Here is a 12230-nt window from a genome sequence, read left to right as displayed (position 1 = left end):
CTTTGCTCCTCTGTCTCTTCCCCCCCTCTCTCTCTCTCTCTCTCTCTCAGCCAATTCTCCTGCTTCCAAGCGTTACAGCAACCCCCATCCTCTGTCCTCAAGCTCGTCCTCTCGTGCACGGTAAAAAACTTGTGGAATTTAAGCGATATTACGGGATATTATCACTGGAGACACTCAAGGGTGGTTAAAGGCGACGGCAGGACTGCCTGGATTGTCGGTGCTTTCACTCTGTTCTATACTGAAATCTTAGTAATGGGAAACATTATGCTATATATATTTCGGTATCGTATGTACATACACATTGCAGGCACTCTGATGATCATCCACGAGCTAAGGAAGGTACCTATAGCCAGGAGGTAGAGGACGACGGCATCGAAGCGTGTCAGGGGTCGTGGGCGCGACTAAAACTCGGCGACAGCTTGATTTATTAGCTTAGACCGAGCATAGATGATATCGGCGGTTTAGGGCGCGGTTACACCTTGCAACACGCTCAACAGTGGCTTATCGGGGAACGTGACCACCAACTACTTCGAGTATATTCCCTAGGTCCCTACACGCCTTTACGCAACGTAATTCTCTTTACTGCGTAAAATAGTTCCTAGTACGATTGTCTAACTGTCTACGCTTGTCTGTTGATTCGTCCTCTGCTGGTTAAACCTTTGAGGTGCTCTTTGCTAATTTAACCACGAGGGGTCGGAAGACACGCGTTTGTAACCTAAATTGAATTTTACGCTAGAAACCCTTTGAACTTCTTCATACCGTTCCAGGTTGGTCTTCTCTAAACCGATTACCCATTCTGCCTTCCGTCCTTTTTTTTCCTTCTCTTTTGTAAACTGATCTTGTAATTTTTCTTTCGGACTGTCAGTTATACGCGTCGACACATATGGTACACGTGCGAGTACGAGAACGCGTGTCTCCTAGTTCCTTCTGATGAAATTTGTTTTGGCTCTGACGACCAAACTCGTCATGCTCGTCTGGGCGTAGCGTCGTCGTCTACGAGGATAAGACGAGCGTTAAATTGGAAGAAGCCCGAATTCCCTCCTACATCTCCTCGTTCGTTCCATTCTTTCCATCTGTACACAACGTGGGTAAGGGTGCCGTAACAACGATTTCAGGCCGTCGGGCCTAACGATGGGGTTAACTTAATTCCACACGTGGCGAGTATCTTGATGAAACTGGGTCAGAATCACTGAGATACGTGCCTAACGAATAGAGTACTTTGGAGGCATTTTTCTTTCTTATACGCCCGGTACATTTGTTGAAAAACTTCAAAAGCCTGTCAACAGAATGCGTTGTTAACTTATTAGATTGAAGTATCTTCAACAGTCTCTAATACCCTTGTAGCGTCTAACTTTATTCCATAGCTCAAAATTCCAGTAGCTCTTCCAGCACCGGGGTACCTAGGCCCACGAAAAATTCTTATTGATCTCCTGAAACCTTGAACTTTGAGGTTAGAAGCCACAAACAATTCTCAACGTCACTAGGACATACCTGAAGTCATAGACAGTTTGACTCTTACCATAGAACACTATACTCCCGTCTATTACTTAGTTTCGTATCTTTCAGGCCACGTTGAATCCTGGTGTAATAACTACAATATGCGTAGCGACTGTTCACCCTCATCCTATAGAGAGATCAGGCGATTATAAGCGTGCCAGAAGGTCGAGGGTGTATGGTTAAGCATAAGAGACAAAGCCATGTTAAGCTGGTGACGATTGGTGTGTTACAGACACGAGGTGCCAGTCACCTCGGAGCCGATCACGGTGATACACATGGACGAGGACGTCGTCGTGGTCAACAAGCCCGCCTCCATCCCTGTAAGTGGTGTACTGCCAGGACTGTACTGCCAATATATCTCGCTGCTTCTTCTCTATTATCTATTTCTAACACCTTGTCCACTTCATTAACGTCACGCTGCTCTAACTCTAACTTTTTCTTCGTCTAATTACACTCTGTACTATAATTTCTCTCTTTCTCTATCTGCACTTGAATCTCTGTCCGTACGAGTACTCTTTCTCTCTTTGCTCTATCTTGTCTGTATGCCTGCGTGCCTCTCTGTGTCTCTGCTGATGCTCAATCTTATCTTAACGGTGTGGTTTACCCAATTCTCATCACGGTCCATTATCTTTCACCTTCCCTCCTTGACGTGACTGTCACTTTCCTTAGAGATCATATTATTCTCTCCCACGCGTCTCCCTCACGTGTTTCCTTAGCCGTTCTGCTTCCAACACAAAATGCAAAGACTATACGTTTATCGCGTGACTTATTAGTATGCAATTAACTCCAGCCTATACTGCATCCAATCCAAGGGGTGTGATCGTTATTTCTCAATTGGTATTATACAATTTTCCTATGGTTATGCAATCGTGTCTCCCTTCACTTCTTACGGCATGAAAATGAGTGTGACGTTACGTTTCTATCGTCTCGCTAATCGCGCTCTATCCTTCTCTCTCTCCTCTTCTCTTCCACAGTCTTACTCAATTCGTTTTGCATTCTAGCCGAAGGCTACCGTTGGGGCCTCGTGCAGCCTCGTGCGCAACCCCTTTTCACAGTTTCCCAGTAAAGGCTACCTGACAGTTTCATAATTTCCCTTCGTCTATTCTCGTCCGTTCCCCTCGGTACAATCATCAAGACTTTGTTATTCATGATCCACGATCCTCTGATCGATCTCCGCGACGGAAGTGGCGCAATCCGTTTTCTTTGTCAGAAATAGCTATAGCCTGTGTGCTTGGCGCATCCGCGCCATTCCGTCAGACCGATAGCCGGCACAAGGCTATTTCGAAACGTCACGTTTTACGAGAATCTTCTTCCTGTTTATACTTCTGAAGCGTGCACGCACATCGGCCACGTTTTGCTCCTTAACGATCCTTGATCGCACATGTTTTGCAGTGAATTCTCTCACTCCTCTTCTCTCTCTTCTCTCTCTCTCTCTCTCTCTCTCTCTCTCTCTCTCTCGCGTCTCTGTTATATAACCGCGTCGTCGGTTACATAAATGTCCCAAACGTTTGAAATAAATCGGTCGGCTTTTGTCGGGCCGATTGCTTTTCCTCGAATGGCCAGGAGAAATGGGTCGAGTTGGGTCGTCCTGTTTACTTCTGCGCTCTGTTCCCCGTGCTCATTCACGTCTGGCTGGTGTGCCAGTGACGTAAGACGATGCGAGGAAGAGACAAATGGCAAAAGAGAGGCAAATACGAAGAATGCTTTGCAAAATCTCATTCCTCTTGGTACCTCTTTAAAGTCCTATTCTTGCAGATTCATTCTGACCTCACGTGGTCTTTTTATATATTCTTTCGAGAATGTTGACTTCCTCGGCCATTCCGACCCCTTCGTTCATGCATCCTTCCATCTTCCTTCTGAAAATGTCTGGTAGGTTATTAAATACGTCTAGGGGGACACGTTGGAGTCACCTGACTTCCGGGATTAAAAACGGTTTGGAAAGTTCATGAAATGCTCACTTTCTGATTCCAGGTACATCCCTGTGGTCGTTACAGACACAATACCGTCGTCTTTATCTTGGCGAAGGAATACAACTTGAAGAACCTCAGGACCATTCACAGGCTGGACAGATTGACCAGCGGGATTCTTTTGTTTGGTAGGACCCCTAAAAAGGCGAGGCAAATGGAACATCAGATACGTAATCGACAGGTTGGTACTGCTAAAGAGAAAATGAACTTTTGATTATTGGAAGACTCCTACGCGGCACAAATGGCCGGTAAACGTCTTTAGAATTTATATCGGATGTTTCAAGTCTCATGGACGTTCTATAGACGTCTTAGGGACATCCATGGAACGTTTGTGCCACGTAGTGGACTGCTTATACCTGAGGATCAATAATTAATATGCCTTCGTATTCTTTCAGGTGCACAAGCAATACGTTTGCCGCGTCGAGGGTGAATTTCCAGAGGAGGAGGTAGTCTGCTCAGAGCCGATTGAAGTTGTCTCGTACAAGATAGGCGTCTGCAAAGTCTCGGAGAAGGGAAAGGATTGCGTGACACGTTTTAAGAGGTTGAGCTACAACGGCACCTCCTCCGTAGTCCTCTGCAAGCCTCAGACCGGACGGATGCACCAGATCAGAGTTCACTTACAATACTTAGGTTACCCTGTAGTGAATGATCCATTGTACAACCACATAGTATTCGGTCCGCAAAAGGGCAAGGGTGGTAACATCGGTAAGACGGACGAGGAGTTGGTCAAAGATCTTATAGGTATCCATAACGCTGAAAACTGGTTAGGGATGGACGGGGACTCGGAGATGAGTTTGTTCAAGCCGAAGCTAGAGATAGAGGACAGAGTACTTAATACGGGTGATAAGGAAGGATCACCGTCCTCCACGCCAAGTCCACCGGATGAGGAATTGAAATCCTTGAAGGTGACAGTTGGTACTCAAACTGGTTCCGAACCACCAGACTCAAGCTTTGCCAATGATAAGGTTACCGTTGATCCTCATTGCTACGAGTGTAAGGTCAAGTACAGAGACCCTAAGCCATCCGATCTAGTGATGTATCTTCACGCATGGCGTTACTGCGGTCCAGGATGGGAATACGAGACTCCTTTACCCGCATGGGCTGCCAGCGATTGGACGGGCGACGATCGATAGTTTCACCAGGACGTCTTCCTAGCGAGAATTTCGAAAGCATCCCCCGGAATAACCTTTTTTGATATCCTACCCCGTGCCTTCCATATGTTCGTGAGCAATTTCGAGTACTCCCACGTATCAAATGGACCTGGACGACCGTCATCCTCGATTTGATTATTCCTCATCGTTGGAAATAACCAGGGTCACTGGGGATCATTATAACTTGATCATCATCAGCCTTAATCGTACGAGACGCTCTTCGCGTTTTGGTGTAATCACACCGACTTGTAGACTTGATCTATTTTTACTGGGAATATACATACAGCGACGGGGATGACCCGTGTCCATTTGTATCCTGGGAACTCCAACAATCAGCATAATCTTCCCGCACCTTGCCAAGAAGCAAGCATCGGCGAGCTTACCATATCGTAGGTATATCTTCTTCGTGGACGGAGATAAATATATTCAAGAAAAAATCGGCGTTCAATCGCTTCTTTCCTCGACCTCGTCACTCGGACGTCGGTCGACGGGATACGTATGTGTCTTTTTTATTCGAGCTATAACAGAAAGATAGAACGAGAAAGAGATTAATAGTAAATTAATTAACTAAGTTATATTGACATGGAAGTCTGCTCGCGTCGTTGACTCATCATAACCCAGCTAGTTACATTAGATGGATGAGAGTATGAAAGCGCGATTATCATCTAGGAACTCGATGATGTACACAGAATAATATTTTATTACGCGTCGTGTTCGTATCGTAGTTGGTCTATAGATAAAAATAAAAGATCTCGCGTCCAGTATGGCGCGAGCATACATATGTGCCGTGTCCCTTTTTAATGATACAGAAAAAAAACAGCAGGGATGTATCGCAATAAATATTTAAAAAAAAAACGGACCTATTACTTAAGAAAAAAAAGACAGTGTGTGCGCTTACTAACCAATACTCGACGTCGAGCACCCAATTCTGGACTCCCGACGTCGAGGCCTCTAACGACTACGTTTATCTATTTAAGTAAACTAACGATATTTAAATGCAAAAAAGACAGTCCCGATTAGTGGCACAATGAAGACATCGGTCTGCAATTTTGAGCGAGCGCTTTTGTATATATATTATGTAACGCACATTATGTAACGTTATTCAAAAATGATATCTTGTACTGTAGCCAAATCAGATCGTTTAGATTTAGCCGAATTTTCTTGTATAACAAAAGTAATAAATGCAGATTATTATTTGGTGTTCATTTTATATATATATATTTATACACGTATACATACTATGTACCATGTACTGCTATTGTCACGTGGAACACGTGCCCCTTTATTATTCCAATCGAAACTTCTACAATCCTCTGGGACTGTCGACGCGTACTAGGATGATTTGTTTTGACGTTCCGGGTCATCCCCTTCCACTGAGTCTATGCTGTTACGTCATTCAAGATAACTTTTTCATTTTCTCGAGGGAATTTCGAACTTGTAAGTTTCATTTATGTTCAGTCTTTCTTGATACATCTAATGACAGGCTGTAGTTTCCTTAAAAGTTTGACATGCTGTATACCCACACATGATTTTCTGGTTATCTATAAACCAGTTAGAGATATATGGATGTATATATAAGAAACGTGATTTAGAGATATTGGGAATGTGAAAAAATCGTTTATCTTGCTCTAAAATAGTGAAGCTTGATGTAAACTTTAAAGTCTGTGGGTCTATGGGTTTCCTATACAGCTGACGAATTTCTCTCCGATGCACTACTGTTCTGGGAGTACGAGAATAGCCAATCAGATCTGTTCATTTATGCAGACGCTCTTCGTTAGTGGTTGAAGCGACGAGGAAATATTATTAGTCAGCCCTCTATATTCTGTGCCTTAATCATAATGCATTTTCTATACTGGTTCTAGCACATCTCCAGTGCCTGCTAGCCATTAGATTCAGAGTGTTATAATTCCCTATTATTTCTTTAGCGGTTTTGTGGTAATAACTCATCTTTGATTTCTGTTGAAATGATAGAAATTTATTATTCATCGAATTAAGGAGCAGGATTTGTGCACCAGTTAAGCTTAGTAGTGTTGCTCATAACTCTATATGAATGTTTTAATTTAAAGAATCTTTGATGAGATAATCATTTTACGTTTATTAGTCAGCCCTCTGCCGAAGAGAGCCAACCATTGCCTACAGAGGAGGAGGTATCACTGCATTACGTATGTAGACACACCTCTATATACATTGGAAATAAATACAGCATTTTATAATAGGTTTTTTGTGGTATATTTTATTCTAACTTCTTTAGATCTTCAGTTGGATGCTGCGACCTTGAATTTTCTAATGCGATTTTCAATCTCGGGCCTGAAATGCCTAATAAGTCCCTGAACAGGCCAGGCGGCACCGTCGGCCAAGGCGCATATAGTGTGAAGTTCGATCTGCTTTGTCAACTCCCAAAGCATATCAATTTCATGTTCCTCGGCATTTCCTTCGACAAATCTAACAATTCGGAAAATGTATTATAGTTATCTTCTTTGACATGACCTGGTTTAACTTTCTCATTGACTTACCTATTCATTATCTTATACATCCAGCTGATACCCTCTCGACAGGGTGTGCACTGCCCGCAGGACTCATGCTTGTAGAAACTTATTAGACGGGCGATAGCCTTTATTACATCGGTTTGCTTATTCATCACGATCACAGCAGCAGTTCCAAAGGAACTTTGCACTCTGACGAGGTCATCGAAGTCTAGGAGTACAGTGTCACAGACGCTGTTGTGACAGATAGGCATACGGGTTATTAATATAAATTTATACTGAGATAATCTCTCAAAATCTAGATTTAAGGATGTAATCTCTTACCTTTTCGGAATGATGGGAGTCGAAGATCCACCAGGAATTACACCCAGCAGGTTGTCCCAACCGCCGATGACGCCACCAGCATGTCTTTCAATTAGTTCTTTAAGAGGGATGGACATTTCCTCTTCAACAGTGCAGGGGTTATTCACGTGACCGGATATATTGTACAGCTTGGTGCCACTGTTACGTGGACGACCGAAAGAAGCGAACCAGGTGCCACCACGACGACAGATAGTCTACAATATAGGTTGATTATGATCATTCCAAATTTCTGAGTAAATAAGGAACTCTTAGAGTAGTTAGTTTTTACGTACCGGAGCTACAGCCACTGTCTCTACGTTTGTTACTGTAGTGGGGCATCCAAAGACACCAACATCGGCTGGGAAAGGAGGTTTTAGCCTGGGCTTGCCTTGTTTACCTTCGATAGATTCAATCAAGGCTGTTTCTTCTCCGCAGATGTAAGCTCCAGCACCTCTTTGTACAAAAATATCAAAGTCGTAACCAGAACCACAAGCATTCTTGCCAATTAAACCAGCCTGATAAGCCTCTGCAATGGCTACTTGTACATTGGAGGCTTCATTGTAAAATTCTCCACGGATGTATATATATGCTGCACAAGCTCCCATGGCTTTACCAGCAATCAAACAACCTTCTACGAGCTTGTGAGGATCATGACGAAGAATTTCACGATCCTTGCAGGTTCCCGGTTCTCCCTCATCACCATTAATAACAAGATACTTTGGCCTGCCATCTGATGGTTTGTTCATAAAGGACCATTTCATTCCAGAAGGGAATCCGGCTCCTCCACGACCTCTAAGACCAGAGACTTTAACCTCATTGATGATCCAGTCTGCACCCTTGTCCAGGATTTCCTTAGTTTTATACCAATCGCCTCGTTTCAAAGCTCCTTTCAATCTCCAGTCATGTCTGCCATACAAGTTGGTGAAGATGCGGTCCTGGTCAGCCAAAGGACCACCAACTTTCTAAGAACAGATAGAAAAACAAAAGAATCATTTGGTAGTGCTCTTACACGATATGGCGTGTTGACATCATTGAGTCTAGTGACAGATAAATATCACCAAAAAATACTGGATTACTTTTCCTTCAGGAGCACCATCGGCAAGTGTCCTAGTTTGCTGACCACTCACAAGATATCCAAGGAGACCTTTAAATGAATTAATACAATTTAATTATATAACCTCGAGTCGTCATAGGTGCAATACGCTTTAAATACGAATGACATCAGAGCACAGTATACTAACAATTTAAAATTATACGATATAATAATCAAATTTATGAAATAACATATTCGCTTACAAAAAGACACCTGTGAAACTTACCTAATTGTCTCCTTGGAATCTGAACGCAACGAGCAATGACACCCGCCATCTTGCTCCTATTCAGATTTCATGAACCAATAGTTCGTATTCGAATTTTAAACACTGCCATCTAACGGTACCCGCTGCAAAATTATTGAAGTCATTATTCTTCTTTAGTAACTTATCATAACTTATAACAATGAAGGTATTTCCATTAATTGAATATAAATAGACTAGATATGCTCGTGTATTCTATGCCTCGCGATTTGATATGTAGAATATATATCTATATATAGTATTTCAATGGATATAATCCATTTATAAATCTAAAAAATACTCAGGTTGCATGTCACCGTATCGCATAAGGTGTCCAGTCTATTTACCTCTTCAGTTAACAGTATTTCTAAAGATGGCGAAGTAATGAAATACCTGTCCAATCTTGTTATTGACTGAGTAAATGTTGTTTTCAAAGATTTCCATAGACTGTCTTTATGTAGATTGAATTTGTTTCATGATGGGCGAGTATCAACGTGAAACGTGGAACTTTGGCTGGGCTAGTGAAGACAAGCAATAAAGTCTGACAAGTTTCTGGGTTGGCCACGATTACTTGTTGGTTAATAGAAAGGTAAAGGGAACTCGGAATACTTAATTAACAAAACAATATGCCATCAAGAAGGAACAAAGGTGGCCTTTTGGCTAAGGTGAATTTCCCTCTGTACACTCTGCAAATGCTCACCAGCAGACACGTCCTCGTTGGCGGAGGTGGTGGATCTTCAAAAACTGGAGTTGCTAATGGATTCGTGAGTATTGCACTTTTTTTTAATTTGAAGAGACTATCTTGTTACTTTTTCAACTAATTTTCTAAACTGACAAGATGATCGTTATGTTAATTTATTTTAGGAAATATTTGAGCTATCACACGATGGTGCACAATTTGTGGCTGAGGAAGTCACTCGGCATGAGACAGGTCCTAGTGTCGTAATGAACTGTACTGCATATAATGATGGAAAGAGAACTTGGATTGTTGCTGGTCAAGAAAGTCATTGCCAATTGTATAATGTTAATACAAAAATAATTACTGTGGGAAATGGTGAAATACTTAAACCTGCCGGTATCACCAGTAAGGATGAAATAAGACAAAGAAGAAAGAGTGAGAGAAGTGGTGTTGGCGATGCTCCTGTAAAAAATGAGAGGATAGAAGAAATTAAGGACAACAATTCTAATGTTAAACACAAGAGACTCCAACTTCTTGTCAAGCCTGCAGACAGTATACAAACGGATTTTGGGTGAGATTTTGTTATTCTTAAGTTTGAAATAGAAATAAAAAATTTCTGAAAACTTCATTAAAGTATTGTTAATTTTTTTCAATTATTTACAGCGAGGGTGAATCCCTCCAGCGTATTGTAAGAGTAAGTCCTGATGGTAAATTCATGGCCACGGGTGGCACAGATGGTCATGTCCGTTTGTGGAAATTCCCACAGTTCATTAAAGTTCATGACGTAGAAGCACACGTCAAGGAAATTGATGATATAGACTTTAGTCCCAAGGGTGATCTTCTTGTTACCATAGCCAAGGATGGGAAGGCCATTATCTGGGACGTGGCCTCTGGTAAAAAAAGAAAAGAGCTTACATGGACACCACCGATAGAAGGTGCTAAGTACATGTACAAAAGGTGTCGCTTTAGGAATTGTGAGGATAACTCTTCTAAGTTACAATTATTCATATTATCCAATGCTACCAATGGCAAGAATCCAAGTTTCCTCCAGCTGTGGGACGTTGATCAAGGAACAATCCTCAAATCTGTTGCGTACAAGGAGACTCTATCAGCCTTGGCAGTCTCAGACAATGGTAGATTTGTTGCAGTGGGCACAATGTTTTCTGGAAGTGTAGACATTTTCATAGCCTTCAGTTTACAAAGGGCACTGCACGTACCTGGTGCACATTGCATGTTTGTCACCGGTATAGAATTCTTGCCAACAAAATTAGATGGTCCCGCTATAACCAGTAACTCGGAAGCTGCTGTAGTGAGCATCTCCGTGGACAATAGAATCTGCGTTCACAGTATACCATATAGGCGTAAGTACCTTAATCATAACCAAGATTAAACGTCAGATTAACTTAAATTACATTCGTTTAATGTAATTCTTGTCTTTCAGATACCCTACCCTTTTGGCTGGTGATAATTCTGATCATCCTGAGTATCTGCAGTGCATTCATAGTTTGCAGTTATCTCGGTATTTGACCCGAGAAACGTATCGCTATGATACCAAATCAATACGCTACTTCTAGTATGTACCAATGTATTATCTAGGAAAGCGTAGTCTCGTGATTGAGACAGAAGAAATCGCTCGACTTCCTTATAAATAGGAAGTATAGTTAGTCCACAAGTTCTATGTATTTTCGACAGATCGAAAACAATGAAGCCGCACGTGGTTAACCATAAAATCACAGACATATATAAAAAAAATATATCTTTCAGTGCAAAATAATGCATCTACATACTTTCTGGTATAGATTTTATGAAAATCCATTTCATAGAAGATTTCATAGTTTTCAACCTGTCAAAAAAGCACATTAAACTCGTAGACGAACTATGCAGTGACGTCGTACCGAATGTGATTGATAGGAAGATACAATGCATTTATTTTAGTGACGTAAAAACTTCAATGTTCCATATTTCTAAAATTGTCACACACACATATGGTTAGATGGTCTACGCAAGGATAGAATAGGACGTTCACGGTGCTCCTGTTCTCCGTGACAACAGTAATTTAAGATCTGAATTATGATAATTTAATGTGGGTGAAACAAAGTGAGTTTTTAATTCATTATCTTTTATCGGATTCATTAGGCAATTGTGCATATTATTCGTTTCGCATAATTGCGATAATAATTTATTGGTACTTCAAATTGACGATGGTCCAGATACGTACGTGTTACGTCTTAAACGTACAAAATAAAAGATTCGATTAGGAGAAAATAAAATTTACGAGGAGAATTGTGGAAAGTGATTTGATTAATAAGAATTCCAAAAAGTAATTCCTACCCTTGCAATGAAAATTCAGTATCTTGTACAGACGGATAATACTAAAATCCAATGAAGATATCTACGACATCTTTAACAGTTCTTAATTATCTTTATTCAATCATTAGAATGACAAAAAACAAATTTCCTCCTAGAAATACATTCTGGAATCAATCAATGAATGTAGTAATTGATATCAGGACTTATAATTATTGTGCTTTGAGAGCAAGAGTCAGATTTTCAAGGGAATCATTTTAATTTTTGGGTCAGGGAAATCGAACGATGTCTGCTTTCTATACAGTTTAGTTTTCTAATCGTCGAAATTTGCATTTAAATTCTAACGTGGCAATATTTAAACCCAGAGTGCTTTGTATATATATATGCACACATACTCATAACCCCCTCCTATGAAAAGGCTACTGAGAAAGAAAGCTTAAAGTGTTACTCCTGGATGAATTGTGGTATTA

At 41.3% G+C, this 12230-nt stretch overlaps 3 protein-coding genes across 5 annotated transcripts in view; 2 read left to right on the top strand and 1 right to left on the bottom strand.

Moving 5' to 3' along the window:
* Positions 1-5825, top strand: part of LOC107266416 (RNA pseudouridylate synthase domain-containing protein 2) — a 54820-nt gene extending 48995 nt beyond the window's left edge. For both annotated transcript variants that reach the window (XM_015736872.2, XM_015736873.1), the window contains 3 exons: positions 1730-1817; positions 3469-3645; positions 3860-5825. In XM_015736872.2, the coding sequence (XP_015592358.1) occupies positions 1730-1817; positions 3469-3645; positions 3860-4597 (1003 nt within the window). In that variant the 3' untranslated portion in view covers positions 4598-5825. The remainder of the gene's footprint in view (positions 1-1729; positions 1818-3468; positions 3646-3859) is intronic.
* Positions 5826-6685: 860 nt separating this feature from the next.
* Positions 6686-8895, bottom strand: LOC107266419 (NADH dehydrogenase [ubiquinone] flavoprotein 1, mitochondrial). Its single transcript, XM_015736881.2, has 6 exons — positions 8760-8895; positions 8517-8584; positions 7734-8402; positions 7423-7655; positions 7129-7332; positions 6686-7057 (listed from the first exon to the last, which is right to left on the bottom strand). Exons 1-6 carry the CDS (start codon positions 8806-8808, stop codon positions 6871-6873), a joined length of 1410 nt encoding a protein of 469 aa, XP_015592367.1. The 5' UTR covers positions 8809-8895; the 3' UTR covers positions 6686-6870.
* Positions 8896-9028: 133 nt separating this feature from the next.
* Positions 9029-11745, top strand: LOC107266420 (prolactin regulatory element-binding protein). Of its 2 annotated transcripts, XM_025083649.1 has the most exons (5): positions 9029-9538; positions 9639-10024; positions 10117-10814; positions 10895-11026; positions 11389-11745. In XM_025083649.1, exons 1-4 carry the CDS (start codon positions 9401-9403, stop codon positions 10978-10980), a joined length of 1308 nt encoding a protein of 435 aa, XP_024939417.1. In that variant the 5' UTR covers positions 9029-9400; the 3' UTR covers positions 10981-11026; positions 11389-11745. The 2 variants fall into 2 exon arrangements, with proteins under 2 accessions (XP_024939417.1, XP_015592368.1); XM_015736882.2 differs by having other exon boundaries at positions 10895-11736.
* The last annotated feature ends 485 nt before the right edge of the window (positions 11746-12230 follow it).

This window comes from Cephus cinctus, unplaced genomic scaffold (assembly GCF_000341935.2).
Source record: "Cephus cinctus unplaced genomic scaffold, Ccin1 Ccin1_scaffold0310, whole genome shotgun sequence".
Taxonomy (NCBI): Eukaryota; Metazoa; Arthropoda; class Insecta; order Hymenoptera; family Cephidae; genus Cephus; species Cephus cinctus.
Note: the sequence above shows the minus strand (reverse complement) of the source record. Positions and strands in the feature narration are given on the sequence as shown.

Bases quoted from the DNA above. Each gene is read 5' to 3' on its own strand.
- LOC107266419 (XM_015736881.2), bottom strand. From the start codon at position 8,808: ATGGCGGGTGTCATTGCTCGTTGCGTTCAGATTCCAAGGAGACAATTA. The intron at 8,403-8,516 runs GTAATCCAGTAT...ATCTGTTCTTAG, and splicing joins ATGGTGCTCCTGAAGGAAAA to AAAGTTGGTGGTCCTTTGGC. The intron at 7,058-7,128 runs GTAAGTCAATGA...CCGAATTGTTAG, and splicing joins ATGTATAAGATAATGAATAG to ATTTGTCGAAGGAAATGCCG.
- LOC107266420 (XM_025083649.1), top strand. From the start codon at position 9,401: ATGCCATCAAGAAGGAACAAAGGTGGCCTTTTGGCTAAGGTGAATTTC. The intron at 10,025-10,116 runs GTGAGATTTTGT...AATTATTTACAG, and splicing joins AGTATACAAACGGATTTTGG to CGAGGGTGAATCCCTCCAGC. The intron at 10,815-10,894 runs GTAAGTACCTTA...CTTGTCTTTCAG, and splicing joins TCACAGTATACCATATAGGC to ATACCCTACCCTTTTGGCTG.